Source organism: Aspergillus chevalieri, chromosome 5 (genome assembly GCF_016861735.1).
Source record: "Aspergillus chevalieri M1 DNA, chromosome 5, nearly complete sequence".
In the NCBI taxonomy this organism is placed as follows: Eukaryota; Fungi; Ascomycota; class Eurotiomycetes; order Eurotiales; family Aspergillaceae; genus Aspergillus; species Aspergillus chevalieri.
The window spans coordinates 3,334,294-3,355,588 of NC_057366.1; the positions used below are offsets into that span (position 1 = coordinate 3,334,294).

A 21,295-nucleotide genomic window follows, 5' to 3' on the forward strand; every position below is an offset into this window, starting at 1 on the left:
TTGACACCGAGGATCTGTAATTCATTTTCTCATTCAAAATACGTACACAAAATGATAATTGTAATATCTAAAAGTACAATCTGAGGAAAGGGGAATGCATATCACCATTTCAATTCCGACAACAGATGTCGTTTACTTGTTCAACATGTTTAAGCTTGCTTCACCTTCTCTTTGAACGCGTCGTTCGCAAGAACCTCAACATCGTAGATCGGCTTCTGACCAGGCATAACATGATCGCGAGTCAAGTCCAGCTCGCCATGACGCACACGCTCAGGCCAAGACTCCGCGAACCGCGCATCGTGGACGTCCGTCCAGAGGACCTTAACACCCTCACCTTGCAAGGCGGGGTCATTCTCGCTGGTATCCTCAACCCGGTAGTCAACAACATTGTTGCTCAGCGTCTCCTCAAAGCCCGCAACCCGTTCCGCAACCTCATTAGCATACTGCTCCTCCTTCTTCCGCGCCTCACGACGGCGTCTCCGTGCAGACCGCGTCAAATACCCCCTCTTCCCATCCGCAAACCCATTCCTCACCTCCTCTTCCTGGATCGCAAGCACAGCAGCAATATCCGCAACGCTAGTAGCCTTCTGATCCATAACCACTCTCGCGCGGTCCTTCTTCTCCATCAGCCAGCCGATCTTGTTCTGGTACTTCTCGTCGAATTCCTTCGCTTGTTCCGGGTCGCGCGGGCGCTTCTGTTCCAGGTAGCGGTCGGAGATGGTGATCATGTCGCGGGGCGGGGAGAGTTGGCGCTGCATGGAGAATTCGCGGAGGAGGTGGTAGGCGCGCAGGCCGATTTTGGTGTCCGCGAAGTGCACGGAGTAGTAGGGCACCCACATATCTTTGCGGAGGGTTGCTGGGACGGTTTTTTTGCCGTGGTAGAAGAGTTGGCGGAGGACGTTGTTTTTCTAGTTCCCTTTATTAACACATATCCTTATCATAGTGACGGTAGGATGAAAGGGGTGCTCACCTCCAGATATCTCGTCAACGAATAAACCACCTGATTCGTGCGGATGTTATGGTAGACGAAAATGTTCTTCCCGTGCGTGAGGGCATTCAGGGCCTTCCGTAACCGCACCCCCTCCTTCGCTTGATGTGTCTTGAAGGCATTCGAGTTCTGTTCGCGGGCCTTTCCCTGGATCACCGAGTGGTTCTCGACTGGTGGGCGACGGACGACATTCCAGGTTCCGATCTTGGTTGGGTCCAGGATCTTCTGGAAGGGTTTTGTGATTGAGGACGAGGATGAGGAGGCCATGATGGCCGGTGGGGTCTCCCTTTTATTCTTCTCTCTGCAGGTGTGTGGCTAGATCAATTGAGCGTTCATGTAGGTCAGGCGTGTGAGGATTGCGAGTAATGAGGTCGTGGTTGTCGACAGCGGTGGTGGTAGCGGAGACGAACTTTTACGGGAAAACGGACTCGGCGAATCCCCGGCGGGCGGCATCTCCGCAAAGCCCAACTCACCTTATCAACAACTCTACGACACCACTGCGAGCACGACACCTTCGCACAGGTGCTACCTATTACTCGGTGAAGGTAGAATGACTGGCTGGTCGCAATTCTTGTGCGTCAGTTAACCTGTCATGTCGCTGACGGAGCATCCCTCCGGCGGCCTGGGCAAGGACGGTACTGGCAGTCGCCGCGAGAAACCATGGCTATTGCCTTCGGTATTATCTATATGTTCTATGAATTACAGCTCAATTGGAACTAATGGTTGATATACGTAGAACCGCCGCCTTCGACATCTCCATGGCATCTCGGTTCGCAATCTCGTCGTCACGCCCCCCTCCAGCTCCAGCAGGGGGAAGGGAAAGACGATTGACGACGAAGACATCCCCAACGCGCTGCAGTCGCCATCGAAGCAAATCCTAGCCCATGATGCGAATCGGTCGCTGCATCAGTCGAGGTCATTTACTGATCTCAAGTCCCAGGAAACTGGGGAGAACCGTGGCAGTACTAGTCATAGCGAGCGACCACCACGCCGGAGGGACACATTGCCCTGGGACGACCCTAATCCGCACACGCGCCAGGTTAATTTGGAAGATATCACAAAGAGTCGGATGGCTGATTCATGGTTCTCGGTGCATTGCGAGGGCGTCGAAGAGCCCGTTTATGTCAGCGAGGTGATTGAGAATGCAACGAATCCGAGCTTTCGATCGTTTGATTTGAACATGTGCGGGCCGTTGGTCTCGCGACTGGATCAATTAACTCTGAAGTTGTGGGCGAAACCGACTACGGTAGCGGAGTATGTGCTGTTGGTTGAGTTGCAGCTGCATCTGCAGTCCTTACAGTTCCTGGGCAAGTCGTTGGATAGCTTTCACCAGCCGCTGCCGTCGAATTCGGTTCTTTTTCACTTTTCGGATGGAGTTTATGCGAATCTTACCGATATTCCGCCTGCTTTGATGGCGTCGTCTGCTGAATATGCGTCTTCTGATAGTGCTGCGCTACCTACGTCATCATACGATGCGCTAATGCGACTGGCGAATCTGGACGAGTGCATTCAAGATGCACTGGCGATCAGGGAGAAGTTGGAGTCGCAGATCAACTCGATTCTGCAGAAAAACCAGCAAGCTATCGCTATGACTAGTGAAGCATCTCAGGCGCAGGATAAGCTCGCCCTCACCAGGAATGCAGTTGGCACGGAACGAAGGAACCTCCGCCTAGCAACGAAGCGCAAAGAGGGATTAATAGCCAGTATCAAGGCCCGGAAGGACGCGATGGAACGCGGTCGATCTACGCAAGACAAAGCCCGGAGTCATCTACCCGATGCGCAGCTGAAGCTAGCCTCGAGCGCAAAACTACTGGACCAGAACACGGAGGACGCCAAGGGTCAGATTCGGCGCATTTCAGAAGATCTTCTGTCCATATACCCCATCGAGCCGATTCCAGATGAGCCTTTTACCTTTACTATTGCTGGTCTTGCGCTCCCCAATTCGAATTTCGAGGATATTGACCGCGACGCTGTTGCGGCTGCCCTGGGATTCACTGCGCATCTCGTTCAGCTTTTGTCGTTCTATCTCTCGGTCCCGGTGCCATACCCCGTCAAGCCGTATCTCTCCAGCTCGCTCATCCACGACCCGGTGTCAGCTTCACTCCCTCAACGAACCTATCCGCTCTATCCGGTGAATGTACAGTACCGATTCGAGTACGGGGTATTTCTACTTAACAAGAACATCGAGATCCTCCTCAACAAACAAGGTCTACGCGCCTTTGACATCCGCCACACATTACCTAACCTGAAATACCTTTTATACGTGCTTACGGCTGGAACCTCGGAAATCCCCGCCAGAAAAGCAGGTGGCATCCGGGGCCTGTACCCCGGACGTCTGAGCCCCAGTGTATCCCGACGCGGAAGCAACAACAGCAGCGTTTACGGTGAACCCGTGCATCCATCCAAGGTTCTGGATCCCGGTACCGGGAAATTGAACGGCGACGTTAAGGGGAGGAAGAAGCCGTTATCTCCCATTGCTGGGTATGTGAGGATGTCGCAGGTGGCTTGACGGGGTGACATCCATCCTGGATGTTTTTTGTGAGACACTGTGTTGCCGTCGCAGTTGATCGAGTCGTATTTGATCGGGCTGAAGCGCCTGTCTTTTTCGTTAATTCGTTTATTCTGGTTCGGGTTGTTACCAGTGATTGTATGTGTTTTTAATAGCCAGTTTTGTATTGGAAAGCATAGGCTCGTGCGTGTGCGTATCATGCTTATGGTTCGTAGTTGGGTCTCGGTTGTATAGCTTGTCAGCGCCGAGTCTGGAAGCCACCTTTGAACTGCGTGTCTTGAAGCTGGTCTTCTTTCTGACATTCTCGATCTCTTCCTATTTCCCTTCTTGTAATTCTCTTATTTTTTTCTACCCCGCATCGCTGACCAGAAAGGAAGGACAAAGCACATACGAGAGTGAGTGTCCAACCCCAGCTGCCATCCCCAGCTATTCTTCTCTTAGAAGCATCTCATCTCACTCAGCAAAGAATTGAAAAAAAAAAAAATACATCGGTGCTTCTAGAGGTGAAAGTTGGGGCTCCGCAATTTATAAAGACCCTAGAGACCCACCGCTTTTTGCCGGGGACCTTCGCTTTGCATCGGCTATTTTGCAGCACTTCCTATCACCACCTTTTTTATCCTATACACCAGGAGATGCCATCATGGCTCCTGGTTCTAGCGCCAGCCTGTACTCACAGAACGGAAGTCATCCTCCGAAATCCCCGTCGCCTCCTCCTTCGCAGCATCGCCGGGGGTACCAGGCCTGCGATCCGTGCCGCAGGCGCAAGGTGAAATGTGATCTGGGAAGTATGTTTTTTTTTTCTTTACTTTTTTCTTAGCCATTGTGAGCATCGCTAATTATCTATCGCAACTACAGGCGTCGATAACCCCCGCCCTCCACCCTGCGTACGATGTCGTCGCGAAAGCAAACGATGCGAGTTCTCTGCCACCCGGCGCAAGCGCAAACCCTCCGAGGTAGACGAGAACGTGGACGGAGTGCTCCGTCGGGATAAACGAATGATGGTCGGGGATACGGCAGATGATTCGTCCTCGAGGAATGTCTCGCCATTCCCGCAAGTCGAACAGCAGCAGCCCACATCGTTCGATGCAGAGCCCGATCGTTCTCCGCAGAAGTGGTCTGAGGGGCCTTCTACCACAACGGCTAGTCAGAGATATCCCCAAGTCAATGCGCCCAGTCAGCCAGCTGCGACTGCTACGGCGACCGCGACTGCGCGGCATCTCCAAGACACAAGGAACCATCTCTGTCCGCCTGTCTATCCGATCGGGGAGCGAGGTACTGGAGCGAGTTATGGTCTTGAGGGAGGGCCGCCTATGATGAATCGTACTGCTGTTGAATTGTTGTCACCTGCTATCAGTAACAGCCACGATGCGCTACACCTGTTGTCTGAAGCAGCGGGAAGGACTGAGGATCTGAACCGCCAGAGTATGGAGAACCGCTATGCTGCTCGACCATCTGCCTCGTCGTTCAGCTCGCCCATATCGCCAATGACTCAGGGTGGTACACCGCGAAGTGCAGGAGGGTCGTTCTCGAGGACACCACGGGCTGGGGCTATGTCCATGGGGAACTACTATCAACCTGTTTCTTCTGGTCCTGTGGATGGGCAGATGTCTGGTAGTCGTGGGCAGGCTGAGGGTGCAGGCACGTTCCAGGATCCGGGGTTTGTGGACGCTGTCAAGGCGTGGTCGCGGTTACGTTTCGTTCGTGCTGGGTGGCTTACGGTTGAAGAGGCGATGGCTTATGTGGCATACTACTATGAACATCTCGCTCCGCTGAGTCCAATCGTCGTTCCGGACTTCTCGCAACCTTCGACCCATCGTACGCTACTCACTGATGAGCCTGTATTGGCAGTTACGATCCTTACTACAGCCTCGCGGCATATGAAGCCAAAGGGGGATGGGTCATACACGCGCTCCTTTTACATTCACGACCGACTTTGGTCATATCTTCGCGGTATGATCGAGCGTCTTTTCTGGGGCCAGGAGAAGTTTGGTGGACATGGCATTGGCAGCGGGCCCCGGGCATTCGATTTCAGTTCCGTGTCAAAGATGAATCAGAAGGGGAACCTGAGGTCTCTGGGGACTGTGGAAGCTCTGTTGTTGCTTACGGATTGGCACCCGAGGAACCTACACTTCCCGCCTGGTGATGATGAGAATGCGCTCTTAGACCTGGATGCTCAGGCGCACAGTCGGTCTGAGATGGAGAACGACGGCGACCCCATCAACCGAACCGCAACTAGCAACGCCGGCGAAGGACGACTTGCATTCCAAACATGGCTAGAGCCCGCCTGGCGCTCAGACCGGATGTCCTGGATGCTCCTAAGCACAGCACAAGCCCTAGCCTTCGAACTGGGGGTCTTTGACCAGAAAAGCGAATCCAAAATCGCTAATGAATCACCAATAGAACAGACCCGAAAGCGACGCCTGCGCCGTCTCATCCTCGTCTACGTCTCGCAGAGCAGCGGCCGTTTAGGAATTCCGTCCATGCTTCCACTCCCGCAATGGGCTAACGACATCCAGCCAACTTCGCCAGCAGATGCGAATGGGTGCGATACGAACGTCGACCGGATGCAAGATTCTTGGATCGGGATTTCGAAGATCATGTATCAGGCGAATCAGCTATTGTTCGCATCGAATGAGCAGACCTCGGAGTTGATTCGTAGCGGGCGGTATCGTGATCAGATTGATCGGTTCCAGCCGTTTTTCAGGGAGTGGAGGCATAATATCGATACGATTAAGCTTGCTCCTGCGATGCGGCAAATTCTGATGATTGAGTATGAGTATACTCGTGAGTTGCCAACACCTTGCAGTTGATGATGTGATATGCTAACCAGTTCAGGTGTGTATGTAAATTCGTTGGCCCTCCAAGCTGTGGTAGATCGCTGGACAACAATGTCGAACGAAGCTGCACAGAACCAGAAAGGTCTTCCAACTGGTAATGCATGGTTCGGGGTCTTAATGGAACTCTACCGCGTGAACGAGCAATACATCCAAGAAGTCGTGGACGCCTCACGTCGGATTCTACAAATCGTCCTAGACGGACTCGTACCAGGGGACCATCTCAAACACACACCCGTGCGAACCTGCTTCCGAATCCTCTCCGGCATGATCTTCATCCTCAAGACATTCACCCTCGGTGCAAAAGAGGATGACGTGCGCGTATCCCTGGACCTCCAAGACCGCGTTGTCGAAGCAATGCGAACCTGCGTCGTCGACGACGTCCACCTAAACCACGCTATCTCGCGACTCCTAGAACTCCTCACGACAAGCATTCGCACGCGTTTCCTCCGTTTCGCACCCTTAGACCGCGCCGGCGATGGCGAAGGCAGCCAGAGCCAAAGCCAAGAACGTCCCTCAGCACCTATCTCCCGCCATCAATCACCGTCACGCAGCCGCAGAGAAGGTTCCAGCAATGCCTGGCCCTCCGCAAACCTGAACTTCATGGACTCCAGCGCCACCACCGGTCCAAACACAACCATGTCCTCCCTCCACGACCCGCTAGCCGGTATCCCGGCGCAACCTATCAACTCCTCAAACATCAACGTCTCCTTTATGCCCCCGCCTCCATCAGTCTACTATAACTACTACGACGCCGCCTCTGGCGATTTAGACGACTCGAATAACGTTCCCTCTCACTCTATGCACGACAATACCAACGCGAATGCAAATGCAAACGCAAACGCAGGCGCGCTGCCAGATTGGTTCGCCCTACCACTGGATCAGTTCTTCAATAGCTCGACCACGGTCGTCGATCAGGGATTGGGTGGGACAGGGCCGATGCTGGGAGAGTTTGATATGTTGGAGGTGCTGCTTAATGAGCAGCATGATGGGAATGGAGACGGTGTTGGTGTTGATTCGGGAGGGGATGGGTTGGGAGGGACGTCGCATTTGATGCAGTCGTGATTTATTGGGTGGCGGGAATAAGGCGTTTGGCTTTCTTCTTTATTGTTGTGTATTTTTTGTCTTTATTTGTCCTGATATGGATGTAACAGTACGTATTATATTCACACGGCAGGTCCAATGGACATTCTACATCTCCAGCGGCTGCAAAGTCGGTTATGATCATGTGACTGGCCAAAGGTCAAAAGACTTTCGTCCGCTAGAAAAACTCTCACTCCAGTAGCACTCATGTCCCTTCATCATAAATAACTTTACATGCCTAACTAAATATATGGACACCCACTTCATGGATTTGGATAGCCTTTCTTTCAACATAGCAACGTTGATTGCTGGGGTCTTCGTCCTTGACTATGGGGCAGACAAGTTCCTTGACCACACTGTTATCGTGGGACGGCGGCTAGGCATTTCGCCGACTTTGATTGCTCTCTTGACAGCTGGAGCTGAGTACGAAGAGGTACTATACGATACTCGTCCCCTTTACTCCTTGATATTGATACTGATAAAATGCCGCAAGCTAGCTGTAGTTATTGCAGCAATCCTACAACACCGCAGCCCACTAGCCCTGGGCAATGTTATGGGATCTGCGATTTCTAATATCCTCGGTGCGTTTTCGCTGGGTCTCCTATGCCATCCTGGCGGAATGGAATTCGATGGTAGCGCAAAGATATATTCGGCGCTCCTGCTTTCCGTTACCACTCTGTTCGTGGCCTTGGCTTTTTTTAACCAACTAAGCCAAGTCACTGGTGGGTTTCTCATCGCCATTTTCGCCCTCTACGTTATCTCTATTGGTTATGCCATTTATAAGGGTGTTACCGAACCGCCCCAGATGTCGGACAGTGATAGCGACGACCAAGTTCCCACTTCTGGTGAGGAACGACCAATAGGTCGGGGCGGCTGGACGTCAGCTTCAGAGTGCTCACCTCTCCTGGGGGGTGCGAACCCGCAACAGGAGGGTGAGGACGAAAAACTTCCACAGCCACTTTATCGACATGTCTTCCAACTCTTCTTTGGTCTGCTTGCTCTCTCTTTATCTGGATATATTATCGCCCATAGTGCAGGTGCTATAGCGGATTCCCTTCAGCTGTCAGGGACCGTCTTTGGCCTTACAGTGATTGCCTTTGCTACAACCCTCCCAGAGAAATTAATTTCTGTGCTTAGCGGCTCTCGTGGGCAAGGAGGCATTGTTGTTGCGACCACAGCAGGGAGCAACATATTCCTGCTGACGCTCTGCGTTGGTGTTGTTGCCGTTGCGGGAGTTCACGTCGACGAGGCGGATACATTCGCCCTTTTTGACCTGGTGATCGTCTGGATGTCCGCGTTATGTTTTGGAGCGGTCGTCTTTCTTGGACCAAGTTGGATTGCTGGTCTGGTGCTTCTGGCTGCGTATATCGTGTTTTTGGTCCTTGAGTTCACAGTCGTACACTAACCTGTTGAGGATAAATATCGGAAACACAAGACTAGAGCACCTGCTTATATTAGCGACACTTAGCAACAGCCTCTCATGTAGCCGGCAAGTCACAAGGTGCATGACTCACACATGCAATAATTGCCCTGTCTAAAAGCCTCATTACTGCATGAAAAATGTACAGTTCAGCTACCACCTGTTCCGAGAAACTGCTTCAAAGAAGAAAATGATGCTGGCTAATCACACATCATGGACCTTCGAGCCAAATTGAAAATCTTGCACTTTTGTAAAGCGTTGTCTAGTGCAGTAGGTTGGCAGTCAGCTTGCAATCCCATTTGGAAGGGGCAATGCAACGCCATATCTGTGGCCAACGAATTGGAACCTATTCCCCTCAGGCCCACGGTGCCTGTGAGCAAGGTCATCACCGACTCAAACCATGTCTCTCTGGACGCCTCCAGGAAAGAAATCGCCCAGGCGAGCAAGTACATCAGTCGCAAGCTCAGCGACACCTCATCGCTGATGGGTTCTCTCTTTACATGCATATTTCTGAATATTGATAGACGAGATGAACACGGTGCTGATCAAGTGATGTCCTAAATCGATGATAACTGAGAATACTCATCGGATGGAGACAACTAATGGCTATCGGGTTATTAGATGTTGGGAAAATACGAAAGGTCTTTTATGTCCATCGCTTTCTCCCCGCAGACCTTGGCTATTCTATAGGCTATTAATCGACCATGATCATGGCATAATGCTTGCGAAACATCTGAGCTCATTTGACTAACTATATAGATATTGGAAGGATTCAATGAGAACACTCCCCCGATGTAGGTATCGGCATACGGGACTCTTCCGAGAAACTACCGTCCAGTGACGATAAACCAAGATGGCTGCACTAAAGAACCATCTGCCACTTAACCCTCTTTTCTCGAATCATCGCCAACAACCCCAACGGCAAAAACTTCTTATCTACAATACTCAACCCCCCAAAGTCTCTGGTCAGATCCTCAGAATACAACTGCAAGATCCACTTTTCCTCCTCATCCAAATGTCCAAGATCAACCACCCTCCGCGCATGCGTCAGGGCTGCCTCTGTTGCCTGCGTCAACTTCACCCTGTGCTCTCGCGGAACGCCCAGCAGCTGCTTGTAGCAGTGGCAGAGATCGTAGCTCGTGCTCTCACGGAACTTGCTCCACTCGTCGAAGGACATGAAAGTGCGTTGCTCGGACTGGGAAATGATGGGTGGCTTGCCAGCCTCATTTACATCCTGAAGGCGGTAGTTAAGGGTTCGGTCGGACTCATTGTTGAAGTCCTTCTGGTCTGACACGTACCGCTCGAACTCGTGTTTCTTGAAGTCATCCAGGAACTTTGTTGGTTTGAATTGTATGCCGTCACGGATCAACAGGATGGCAATGAATGGGTTGCGCAGCGCGAGACCACCGAGTTTTTCGGGCAGGAAGAAGAATGCGTCGGGGATGGTATCAATGTTCGAGATCTCGAAGCGGGAGCGGATCATTTGGCGTAAGTGATCGGTGACTGTGGGTGCATCAGTATCCATGAAGAGAGTCTTATTCATCTTCTCGTACGAGGCCAGGATTGAGTCCACGTGGGGTCCTCCGAAGCAGTTCGCCGGCAGGCCAAATGTGCTCTTGAAGAAACGACCGATGCAACTGTTCCATGTGCGAATCCACGAGATAGCCACATTATTGCAGTTTTTCAGCTGCATCTGCAGCTGTTGCACATGTGCGTCTACTTGGGTTTGGTCGATGACCCAGTCGCCCGACTCGCCGTCCAGCTTCAGAAACCCAAACTTCACTGGTCCTCGCGGCAGTCGAGACGCAATATCGGGATCTTTGGCATTCGAGAGGTAGACAGAACCCGTTTTCTCGTGGTTGAACGTTAGGCCGGTCACTTGAGCATACTCCTGTATCACCTCCCAAGCATGAGCACACGGGGCTGGCTCGCCACAGAGCCATAGGTCATCGTGTTGACGGTACAGAAGCATGCCAGTTTCACGGTTGACGGCAAAGTCCATGAAGAACAGGACCAGCTCACCGAGGAACTTCTCAGATGCATGAGCCACCGGGACACCACATCTGCGGGTTCGAGGTCCTTTCTGCTCTCGGTTCTCTGACGCCTGATCCATGTTCAGAGGCGACTCGAGGTACTTTTTGAAGAAACTGACCCAGTCTTCTGAGAATCCCATGAACCGCATCACGGCGAAAATGGTGCTATGTGAAAGACAGGTTCCGTACCATTTCAAATCTGACTGGACAACGGCGGCTCCTCCGTACAGTTGACGATGAAGAAGGGTTTCGGTAGCAAGCTTTCTCAAGAGCTTCTGCTTGATGTTTCTCTCGTCTTCCCTGGGAGATGTCTCGTCATCGTCGTCGTCGCTATCGTCGTCGTCGCCATCGTCGCCATCGTCGTCGTCGTCGTCGTCGTCGTAGGCCCCGCCCCGTTCGATCAATGTCTCCTGCGTCGCGGGCAGTCGAGACAGAAAATAGGTATTGATAAACTCGGATCTCCGCTGACCCGTTACTCCCCCCGATAGTCGTCTCGAGCCCAAGTAGTACTCCCTCCGCAGCCCTTCGCGCTCGGTCATTTGCGGTCTCGTAGACCACCTCCACAAGTCAGAAGTTTCCACAAACCACCGCAAGACCTTCTTGAGACGATTGCACAGCTTGACGCCAATATACTGAACAAATATCGTCTGTAGCACATCCTCGTCCATCCAGATCCGATATCTTCCGTTCCACTGCGGCCGTGGCAGCACGGGGATCCCGCCTTCGCCCGCATGCCAGCCCCAATTCTTCAAATCGGCATATCGAAAATTCAGCACGTCTGCGATCTCATTCAGAGCCAACTCGTTGCTCAGAAACGACTTGAGCATCACTTGCCGCTCCTCGCTAAGGAGATCCTCCATCGCCAAGCCCCGGATACACGCTGACAAGGTTGTCACATTGAACGGCTCGTCTTGCTCCCACTGCTCGGTAGTCTCTTTGCGGATCTCCTTGCGCAGATCCCCCAGAGATTTTGCGCCCTTTTCGCCTGGGAAGAGCTTGTTCAAAAACGCATGGATGTCCCCCTCGTTCGTGTCCACCGGAGTGAAAACAGCGGCCTCGAATGTATCGCACAGCTTCTTCAATCCCTGCTTTTGTCGCTCATCCGCCAACAAATCAAGTTCCCCGATAGACGGGGAGCTCTCATCGATATCGACGTTGACATCTGCATTGGCTTTCTTATCAGATGGGACTGGGGGGTCCACCCACTCCATTAATAATCTCGAGTATAAATCCGCCATAGCTAGCTTTGCACTTCGCATATTCAGCTTCTCAACGAGACACTTCTCAAACCCCTCTAATTTCTCTTTTGGGATAGAGGAGTCATATTGCGCTTGCTGCAGATAGCGTCGGATGTTGGTGACTGCAGGATCTTGTGTCAATTCGGGCTGGAGCTCGTCGACGGCAGATAGGAGCAGATGGATTCGCTCGTGGATGTCAGGGCTGCGTTTGGAGTTCTGGAGGATGTCTGTCTTGCGGGCCTCGTAGGCATTCCGCTGCTTCTCCAGCTCACGGATCTTGCTTTCCGTTAAAGAGAGTATGGTTTGGGATAGGAGGGCGGAGTCTGTGGATGCCATTGTCGTTATTTTCACCCAAAAAAAAAAAAAAAAAGAGTATACTAGGAAAATTGAGGAAGTAGTAGAGGAGAATCCAGTTGTTTGCTAAGGGAAGTAAATGAGAAGGTTTAAGTAATCGTGTCTCGTATTCCCTTGACTCACAGATGTAGAGTCGCAGCCCCAAGTGAGTCACGAAAGGAGAGGAAAGAAGTGGAATGAATTCGATAGAAAATAGAAGAAGCTGAAGTTGCAGGTACGGTGGGATCATGGTAGCACTACAGCAGGGCGTCTCAATTAGGAAGATGTCCTGTCTCGTCATGTGACGCAGACGGGTTGGTGAACTGTTTGATATTCAGGGTAAAACTCAATCATTAGGCCGGCATTTTCTCAGTCCAGCTATGGTATTGTTCACTGTAGCTAATCAAGACTCACCAGAGCCGTTGGAGTCTTAACGCTCGGGCTTGTTGCGGTGTCATAGTTTCAGCATTGAAATCATAAGCTAAATTCTAAATGGGAGAGAATCTATCGGGCTTGATAACCCGTTATTCTAACAGGGATATGATAGCAGCATATCGGCAAACAAAATATAGATGTGTACGCAGGTGCCCGCAACATCATCGACTCCCCTTTTGATTCCCCTGCGGAGCAACATTCTGCTTAACATCGCTTTTATCCAACAGACTCCTGGAGGATGCCGGCTCCAACCGCAGAATGAGACCGACAATCATCGCTTCAAGCATGCGAAGGATGAATAGGAAAGGTGATAGGGACGGTGGACGGGAGTCCGGCTCAACAGGTTGATCGCTTGCTGATGCTGCTGTCGCAGCTGCTTTTGATTGGGCTGAAGGTGACGATGTAGTTGTCGTCAGGCCTTCTTGACCATTTACCAATGTTGTGGATGATGAAGGCGGGGAAGAAATACTGGACTCGGTTTGTTGGCTCTCACTGCCGATGATCCGAGTCGCGGATATGAGGTCTTGGGCCGATGGACCTTCCAGATGCTCACTAACACCACTCTTAATTGAGGTCGGTGACTGAATGTCAGACGGATGGAAAGCAGAAGGCAGCTCCTGAAACAACGACGGCATGGAATTCGGAACCTCCACAGGAACCTCGAGCTGGTTCCGCCTGACCATCTCATGCGGTAGACCCATTGCCAAATTATCAATGTTGCGCTGAAACTGTCTCGTTTGTCGAACATCGACCAAAGTGATCGCAGACCCCTGATCCCGGTCCGCTTCTGGAGGAAACTTGAAATGTCGGGTTTTATCCTTCCATGATTCTTTCAGCTGATGAGTTCGCTTCTGCAATTTGCCTTGTATTTCGACGCGTATCCGAAAGGCTTCACGGTCATGCTCGAATGCGAAACCTGTCCGAATTACGTTATTGTGAAATGATTGCGAGTCGAGATCATTCTCGGTCAACTCCCACTTCAGCGTACGATATGCGACCGCATTGTTCGGGGCTTTGCCCGGCATCAATTGGCCGGTGAACATCCATCGCCGGACCTCGTTTGTTGTTTTCTCGCTATTAACACCGACCCCACCGCCGCTGCATCCCATGGCATTCACCTCCGGCATAAATTGGTAAACTCGCCTCCTGGGCAAGGTCGTTGGTTCGCCGCTGAGATGCTTCGGGCCATAGTAGTCGGTCAACTGGAGTGTATCGCGGTTGAGGGGTGTAGCTGTGGAAACGGGCTTTTCCTTATCAAGCGTCATTAGCACGGTGGCAGACTTGAGCCGACAATCTTGGGGCTGGTCGAAATTGAGGTCGACGTATAAAACCCCCGCCGGAGTGGATTGATTCAGCACTCCCCATTGGGATTCAGACAGACGGAATCTACAATCCACCCTTACTTTCCCCAGATTGCGACTGCCCAAGCTTGCAGAGGAAAGCTGTCCGAAGTGATGGTATGAGCGACCATATTTTCGTGCGAAGCGTGGCCTTATTTGTTGAGATAATGACTCTGGTTCCATTGTTGTCAAAAAGTTCTCCGTACGCTCTTCATGTGTGCGATACTCTAGGCCTTAAAAGTGGTTCCTTGTGTGGGAATGAGCTCGGCCCCAAAATCAGCCTTGCGGATGAGTTTGCCAAATGTCCACAATCATGCCGATCAGTTACCACCTGCATCACCATTCAAACGAAGCCTGTGCGTGTATTAGTATCTTCAATCATTACTTGAAGCATCATGCCTATTGGATTTCTCTTAAGCTCCGATGTAGAGTCGGAGCCTCAACCTGAACGCACCAGAAACCGTGGTCGGGATGATGATGGTGCCACGTTCGAAGAGCACCTGGATCGCCTACGCGGTCGACATCCCAGAAGAAGCGACAGAAACAGTGAAGTCGTTTTGCGCGGCCATCAACCTCAGGTTAATCGCACCAGCACCTCTCGCGCATTATATGATCGAAGACATCCAGCAAGCCGTAGCACAGAAGAGAAGAAAGAAAGTGGCCACGAGCCTCCAGTCGGAGGATATCAACTTGTGCTGAGTCCTCAAAACGCTAAAGACTGCACTGTGCATTTCGAGATGGACATCGAAGATGACCTCGAGGTCCAACTGGAGGAGTTCTCACGGCTGAAACGATTGGGTCGCTTCGGCGCCGCTCGAGAGATGTTTCAGCGCGAACTGGCAGAGCGTACAGCATACTCTCTCCCTGTCCTCATTGAGCACGCAGACATGCTCTATGATCAGGGTGACTATCGCGGTTTCTCTGACCTGGTACTGGGGTACCGTCGACGTCTGGCCAAACGTGATTTCAATGCCATTGAACAATTACTTTTTGAACTCAATGAAGCATTAGCAGAGACTCTTCTTGGTGAGGACCCAGAAATCAGACATAGATCTTATCTTGGAGAAGCCAGAGCGCTCTTCAATGTTGAAAGCAATGTCGATTCCATTGAGGTATTTGCACAAGTCCCGCGTGTTTTCCTTGACTTTCCCTTACTTAACATCTTTAGGTCCAAATCCTGAATCGACTTCTGAGAATATGGGCGTTGCGTGAAGGCGAGCAGCGAAAGAGGAGAAACATTCGTCATGTGGTGAAGTCAACTTATCGTCCAGTTTCCAAGGCCTTGATCGCTCAAGAGCGTTTCTGGGAGTTGAAAGACTTAATCGCAGAGATAGCCAACGTCAGCATTGACGACGCGTGGCTCAGAATGTTCGCGAGCGCGTACGGCGACGATTCTTCACTCCAGGAAATGATTGATGACTTTACTCCTGGGCCATACGATGAATCTTCTTATTTGGCACTACTCGATGTTCTAGTGGCATTATCTGGGTTTCCTTTCTCCAAGCAATCATTCACGGACCCTGATAGCTTGTCAGCAACCGGACATATTCTCCAATGGGCTCGTCAGGTTGTCAGCGCCATCGAAACAAAAAGTCCCGATCTGGTCAAGTCACGACCGTATATTCGCTGGATCCTAGCGGAAGCAGAGCATAGCCGTCGTCTTGAAGGCGATGTGATCCGGCAACATTTTTCCCGATTCCCAGGCGTTACGGTTTATAGAAGCTTGGTGCCCATTTACATCCCCAGAGCTTGCGAGAACCCCGGTTGGCCGGAGGTTCATGCGTGCCCACAGTATACTAGGCTTGTTCAGATAGCTCTCAGGACAGCTCGAGCAATGGGTGACTTCCAAAGCGAAGTCCTATGCCTGCAGGAGTTGATTTGTCGATCTTCACATCCGCGGGAATTGTTCGAACAGTTGAAGCAGCGGCAAAGACAGATTGAGGGCAATTCAATTGCATACCGACAGACCTGTCTATCCATGTATCTGTTGCAAGACATGGGATCCTCGCACTCATTGGAAGCTTTGCTGAATGAATATCACCTCATCAACTCTCCTACTCAGAGCCTCACCCGTCGAAACCAAGATGGATTTACCCAGTGGTGCTATATCATGCTACAACGGGCTTTTGCCATCTATGCGGGGAAAGATAAGGAGGAGCTGGAAGACGAGGCTTCGCGCCTTTCAAGAAAGCTTCCCTATGATGTTGCTTCTCTTGTCAATGGGACAGCCATATTCAGACGTCCGCTCCGAGTTTCGATCCCCTCCAGCAGCGACTCCGGTTCCGATGATGACTCTGACGACGACGGCGATCACGAAAAGGAAGCCGAAAAGAGTTTTCCCAGTAGGACCTTCCGTCGTACTAAGGTCCGAAGAGAGCCTCTAAAGCCGGAAGTCGACCCCCGCGAATCGAGAAATTCTGATCTACTCCCTTCCAAATCTCAACCCCTCACCGATGTGAAAGACATCCATGACAGCAACAAAGTTATTGGTGTGGATCAGATGGTTCAAACCGAAAATTCTGGTGGTAAGCATAATGCAACGCCGCATATCGCCATTGATCAACCATCTACCGAGGCCAATGCAGACGCAGGCCCGGTTCAAGACAAACAGCCACACGAGGTAGAGGAACCTTTCGAGGATAATCCGCCAAAGCAAGCTCACGTCCATGAACCGTCCTCATGTTCAGAGTAATAGCGAGGCAGAAATTCTTATGTGTCCGGAGTATATTGGAATGCCGATCTAAATTCTACTACAAAGCTCGGCAATGAAAGCCAGGGAAGGGGCTTATTGCCAATGTAACTATGAGAGCGAATGGATACGTGACTCTTCAGACTTTTTTTAGAGCAACACAAATAAAGCGTTGGAGGTGCGATCATGCGTAGAATAATTGTGCACCGAGACGATGTTCTTCAGTAGATATCCGTTCAATAGTAGCACCTAGTCTACATTCCGCTGTATTGACGATCCGAAACGGCTGCCATGTAGTTAGCTCGTTTCAGATTGATCGATTCATTCGCCCCAGGCTGTCAACGTTTCATCTTCAGCCATTGGCACGTGCCCACCGGACAATGTAATTGATGCTGTTTGAGATTTTTTCTACTGTGTATCAACTGTCAACACAATCGGAAGCACCGACAAAAGCAATATCGGTTAGGAATCAAATACCCAACCAACCCGACAACGTTTCACACATTCTTGAATCCAGTCGGGGTCTCAATACCATTGGTGCTCGCTTGTCAGATTGCCACCCCTGGCTGTCTGCCGAATATTAACCTGACACCAGACAATCTACAGTCAATCAATCCGATCCGGCGGATAGGCGATCTTCAACTGTTTGTTGGTACATGTGCATAAGCAGTACTGACCAGCCGGAGGTGTCCGGTGGAGACTCGATTAAACACATAACGCTATGGATATGGAGTCCCCATTGTATCGTATACCAACTCGACCCTGTTCACATTGCAGTACCCCCAGCGCCCGGGCGTAGCAGTGTCGGGGATGGCAGGTGGGATTGGAATTCTTCACTGCTGATTCGCCCCAATAACGTAATATTGGAAGAACAGGGAGAAAAGCAAAGTGAATGCTGCTTACAGCTGTTGTGCGAGGTGAATGGTCTGGGCATCGCATTCATTGTTACGCGGCAGGTTAGGGTCGACTCCCGCTCCCGGGGTAGTGTCTGGCGGAACGACAATATAAAGACCCCGTGTCGGAGTATGAGATTTATGAAGATATAAAGGAACTTGTCTCCCGTGGTTCAATCTCTCTTCACTTCATTGTCTCTAACCGCCGTGAAGTGAGTCGGGTACTCGCTTGCTTTGTCTTTCTGTCTTCCCATTCGCCGACTTGGGCGCTTATCTTCTTCTTCACTTATTTTTCAATTTTTCTTGGCCTGGTGCCTGAGCTTTTGATCCATTTCTTCAAAATGCTCGTCCTTGAAGCCATTACACTCCTCGCGGGCCTGTCGACTGTGTCGGCAGTGCCTATGGCCCAGCCTCGTCGTCGAGGCTTCACCCTCAACCAACTTATCAAGCCAACGACCAAAGGACTAGCCCGAACTGCCAACCTTCCAGGGATATATGCAGGTGTATACACCAAATTCGGAGCGAGCGTGCCTGCGGATCTCAAGTCTGCTGCGGATAATGGCACTGCTGTCGCTAAGCCGGAGGAGGATGATAAGGAGTATCTGACACCGGTGAAGATTGGGGATACGACGTTGAATTTGGATATCGACACGGGTTCCGCCGATCTGTAAGCCTTTCTTGTTACTCTGTATCATTAGAAACGGCTAACAAGCCTAGATGGGTGTTTTCAAACGAGCTATCCACCACCGCGCAAAGCGGTCACAGCGTCTACAAGCCAGCCTCCAACGCGACCAAGATGGAAGGATATAGTTGGGAGATCTCCTATGGTGACGGAAGCGGTGCGACAGGTGACGTCTACAAAGACACCGTTACTGTCGGTGGTGTCACAGCGCACGGTCAAGCAGTCGAAGCTGCCAAGAAGATCAGTCGATCTTTCGTTGCCGATAAGAATAATGATGGCTTGATGGGGTTGGCGTTCAGTTCTCTTAATACTGGTAAGATGCCCCAATCTTCTATTACTTGTGACTCGAATGGGGCTTACAATAGAATAGTCAAACCCCATGCCCAGAAAACCTTCTTCGACACCGTCAAGGACGACCTCGATGAACCTGTGTTCGCTGTAGCACTCAAGCACCAGGCGGCAGGCTCATACGACTTCGGGTACATCGACAAGTCCAAGTACACCGGCTCGATCACATATACCGAAGTCGACAGCACAGATGGATACTGGATGTTCACAGCGGGGGGCTATGGCATCGGCGATGGTGACACCAGCTCAACCCCTCTGACTGGGATTGCAGGTAAGCACCTCATGCATACTTGACAATTGACCATATACTGATCACGTCAGACACCGGCACCACCCTCCTCATGCTCCCCGAAGAAGTCGTCGACGCATACTACAAGCAAGTCTCCGGCGCTGAGAAGAGCACAACGGCTGGTGGCTACGTCGTCCCCTGTGACGCTGAACTGCCGGACTTCATCACTGTTATTAGCAGCAGCACCGGCACTGGCAGCAGTACCGGCAGCAGTCCCAGCAGTAGCAGCACTCCCGGCCTTGGCGGCAGCTCCGGCGGTGGCTACGGTGATGGTGGCCTCGGGAGCATCTTTGGTGGTGGCTTCAGCAGTGGTATTTTCTCCAACAAGAGGAGCACTAGCAGCAGTGGAAGCGGAAGCTACAAAGCTGTGACACCTGGCAAGCACATCAAGATGTCTGCCATTGATGAGGAAGGGTCGAGTTGTTTTGGTGGGATTCAGAGTAACTCTGGGATGAGCTTTTCGATCTTCGGGGATGTATTTTTGAAGAGTCAGTATGTTGTTTTTGACCCTGAGAAGCCGCGGTTGGGGTTTGCGCCTCAGGCTTAATTGCTTTTCTGTTTTATACGAGTATCGACGGGCTTAGAGATAGATATATCTGTTCCCTGTGGTGTACGCGCTGGGTGTGTACATCGTCTCTAGACATAGAAGCATGGATATGTATCGATATACTCGCAATCTTGATATCTCAAGCAGAGCAGGGAATCTGGTATTACAAGATGCCCACATGCCTGCGCATGTTGGTGATGTGAACCTAGATACCCAGTAAGCAGCTGCTAAGTGACGGCTGAGGGGCCAGTTGAAGAGCATTTACACTTCCAACCTGTTTCAGTGGCAAGGGCTCTGCCCGAACCATGATCACATCTTTCATTAGCAATCTTTGAATCAAAGCGGTCAATAGACAGTTACCACACTCTGGCCTTGACCCCAAAGTGGAAGACGAGGACAAATTTGACAAACTTTGGGTACTGTAATATCTCACCAACATTCAATTCGGTCGTATTTCTGTCTCACTGTGTTCTCTATCTGTTCGCTCACTTGACTTCGCACGATGGATTTGTCGGTGCATAGACGCGGACGACATAATGTTGTCAGAAATTTGATGAAGAGGATTTCAGATCCCAATTTGTCTCAAGTGTTCAGTATGAAGACTAGTCCAATCAACGCACAGACGTCACGACACGCCAGGTAAATTGTCAAGGAATATAACGAATGTATGTAGGGCGTTTTGAATCGCACCGTACCACCTGTCGACATCATCAACGAGTGCACTGTTTACACGATAATCACATTTTATACTACCAGCCTACCTCATGCAGGAATTCAATTCCATTCCATGCTGTTTTCAACAATGTGTATGAGTTTGTGGCGTGCTCAAGGCGGCTTATGTGCGAGTCAGGGTTTCCCTCGATCATTTCGAAAGCAGCGCATACTTACGACTGAATTGCCCCGCTGCGAAGCCCCGTGCTCCCAGATATCAAAGGTAATTCTGTGCCCTCTAACCCAGTCCTCCAAGTGGCGTCGCACTTCCCTGTAAAGCTGTTTGTGTAAATCCATGATTGCCAGTGTACCCCCATCAACAATGCCAACATCCATGCACATGTCTTTCGATGTGGTCAGTTGGTGGTAGTGTAATTCCCTTCTGGCTTGAGTGCGCGTTAGTTCGTGCTTCCAATATTCTTACCAAGGACGTCTTGACGCCTTCATTCTGGTTCCTGTGAACCTACACCTTCATCCTTAGGCGAAAGCATTTTAGATCAGCAGATTGGGGTCCATTATGCACGCTAATTCCAGCTTTGCGAGTCATCGTATAGTCATACTCTAAGGCTCATGTGGCGCTTGAATCCATCACGGCGACGTCTCGGCTTGGCACTTATTGCTGGGTGAGTCTCCAGCTGCCAGCATCGCAGCAATGTGGATGGTTCAATTGTTAAAATCTCCCGTAGGACTTTTCCCATGAGGGTCGTGGATTGTCCATTCGTATGTTGTTCATGCAACTGGTTTCCAAAGCGCTTCTATCACCTGTATTATCGACCTTTCGGAGAGTCATTTCGGACTTATTCTACCAGTTATTAGTGTCCCCCTTTTATACTCTCAATTGCTTTTTATGGAAGTCTGTGCGACCTCGGAGCTTGCATCAAGCTTCTATCCATGCTTTGGAGTCCTCCGAGATGCTGGTATTT

General features: G+C 51.0%; 8 protein-coding genes across 8 annotated transcripts; 5 read left to right on the plus strand and 3 right to left on the minus strand.

The window, feature by feature from the left end:
- Positions 1 to 149: 149 nt before the first annotated feature.
- On the minus strand, positions 150 to 1,255 carry ACHE_51163A (mitochondrial 54S ribosomal protein mL67; the record flags this gene model as incomplete). The annotated part of the gene is made up of 2 exons (XM_043280959.1): positions 150 to 908; positions 971 to 1,255. 2 exons carry the CDS (start codon positions 1,253 to 1,255, stop codon positions 150 to 152), a joined length of 1,044 nt encoding a protein of 347 aa, XP_043138487.1.
- Positions 1,256 to 1,580: 325 nt separating this feature from the next.
- Positions 1,581 to 3,497, plus strand: ACHE_51164S (putative UV radiation resistance protein (UVRAG); the record flags this gene model as incomplete). The annotated part of the gene is made up of 2 exons (XM_043280960.1): positions 1,581 to 1,664; positions 1,725 to 3,497. 2 exons carry the CDS (start codon positions 1,581 to 1,583, stop codon positions 3,495 to 3,497), a joined length of 1,857 nt encoding a protein of 618 aa, XP_043138488.1.
- A 640-nt stretch (positions 3,498 to 4,137) lies between these two features.
- Positions 4,138 to 7,396, plus strand: ACHE_51165S (Zn(II)2Cys6 transcription factor domain-containing protein; the record flags this gene model as incomplete). The annotated part of the gene is made up of 3 exons (XM_043280961.1): positions 4,138 to 4,282; positions 4,353 to 6,281; positions 6,333 to 7,396. 3 exons carry the CDS (start codon positions 4,138 to 4,140, stop codon positions 7,394 to 7,396), a joined length of 3,138 nt encoding a protein of 1,045 aa, XP_043138489.1.
- A 268-nt stretch (positions 7,397 to 7,664) lies between these two features.
- On the plus strand, positions 7,665 to 8,819 carry ACHE_51166S (sodium:calcium antiporter; the record flags this gene model as incomplete). Its single annotated transcript, XM_043280962.1, has 2 exons — positions 7,665 to 7,847; positions 7,908 to 8,819. The coding sequence occupies 2 exons, from the start codon at positions 7,665 to 7,667 to the stop codon at positions 8,817 to 8,819; spliced, it is 1,095 nt and encodes a 364-aa protein (XP_043138490.1).
- An 877-nt stretch (positions 8,820 to 9,696) lies between these two features.
- Positions 9,697 to 12,441, minus strand: ACHE_51167A (uncharacterized protein; the record flags this gene model as incomplete). The annotated part of the gene is made up of 1 exon (XM_043280965.1): positions 9,697 to 12,441. One exon carries the CDS (start codon positions 12,439 to 12,441, stop codon positions 9,697 to 9,699), a length of 2,745 nt encoding a protein of 914 aa, XP_043138491.1.
- A 593-nt stretch (positions 12,442 to 13,034) lies between these two features.
- On the minus strand, positions 13,035 to 14,396 carry ACHE_51168A (uncharacterized protein; the record flags this gene model as incomplete). The annotated part of the gene is made up of 1 exon (XM_043280966.1): positions 13,035 to 14,396. One exon carries the CDS (start codon positions 14,394 to 14,396, stop codon positions 13,035 to 13,037), a length of 1,362 nt encoding a protein of 453 aa, XP_043138492.1.
- Positions 14,397 to 14,608: 212 nt separating this feature from the next.
- ACHE_51169S (uncharacterized protein) lies at positions 14,609 to 16,905 on the plus strand (the record flags this gene model as incomplete). The annotated part of the gene is made up of 2 exons (XM_043280967.1): positions 14,609 to 15,325; positions 15,382 to 16,905. 2 exons carry the CDS (start codon positions 14,609 to 14,611, stop codon positions 16,903 to 16,905), a joined length of 2,241 nt encoding a protein of 746 aa, XP_043138493.1.
- Positions 16,906 to 18,136: 1,231 nt separating this feature from the next.
- On the plus strand, positions 18,137 to 19,661 carry PEP1 (pepsin-like aspartic protease; the record flags this gene model as incomplete). The annotated part of the gene is made up of 4 exons (XM_043280968.1): positions 18,137 to 18,462; positions 18,513 to 18,790; positions 18,848 to 19,096; positions 19,147 to 19,661. 4 exons carry the CDS (start codon positions 18,137 to 18,139, stop codon positions 19,659 to 19,661), a joined length of 1,368 nt encoding a protein of 455 aa, XP_043138494.1.
- Between the last annotated feature and the right edge of the window lie 1,634 nt (positions 19,662 to 21,295).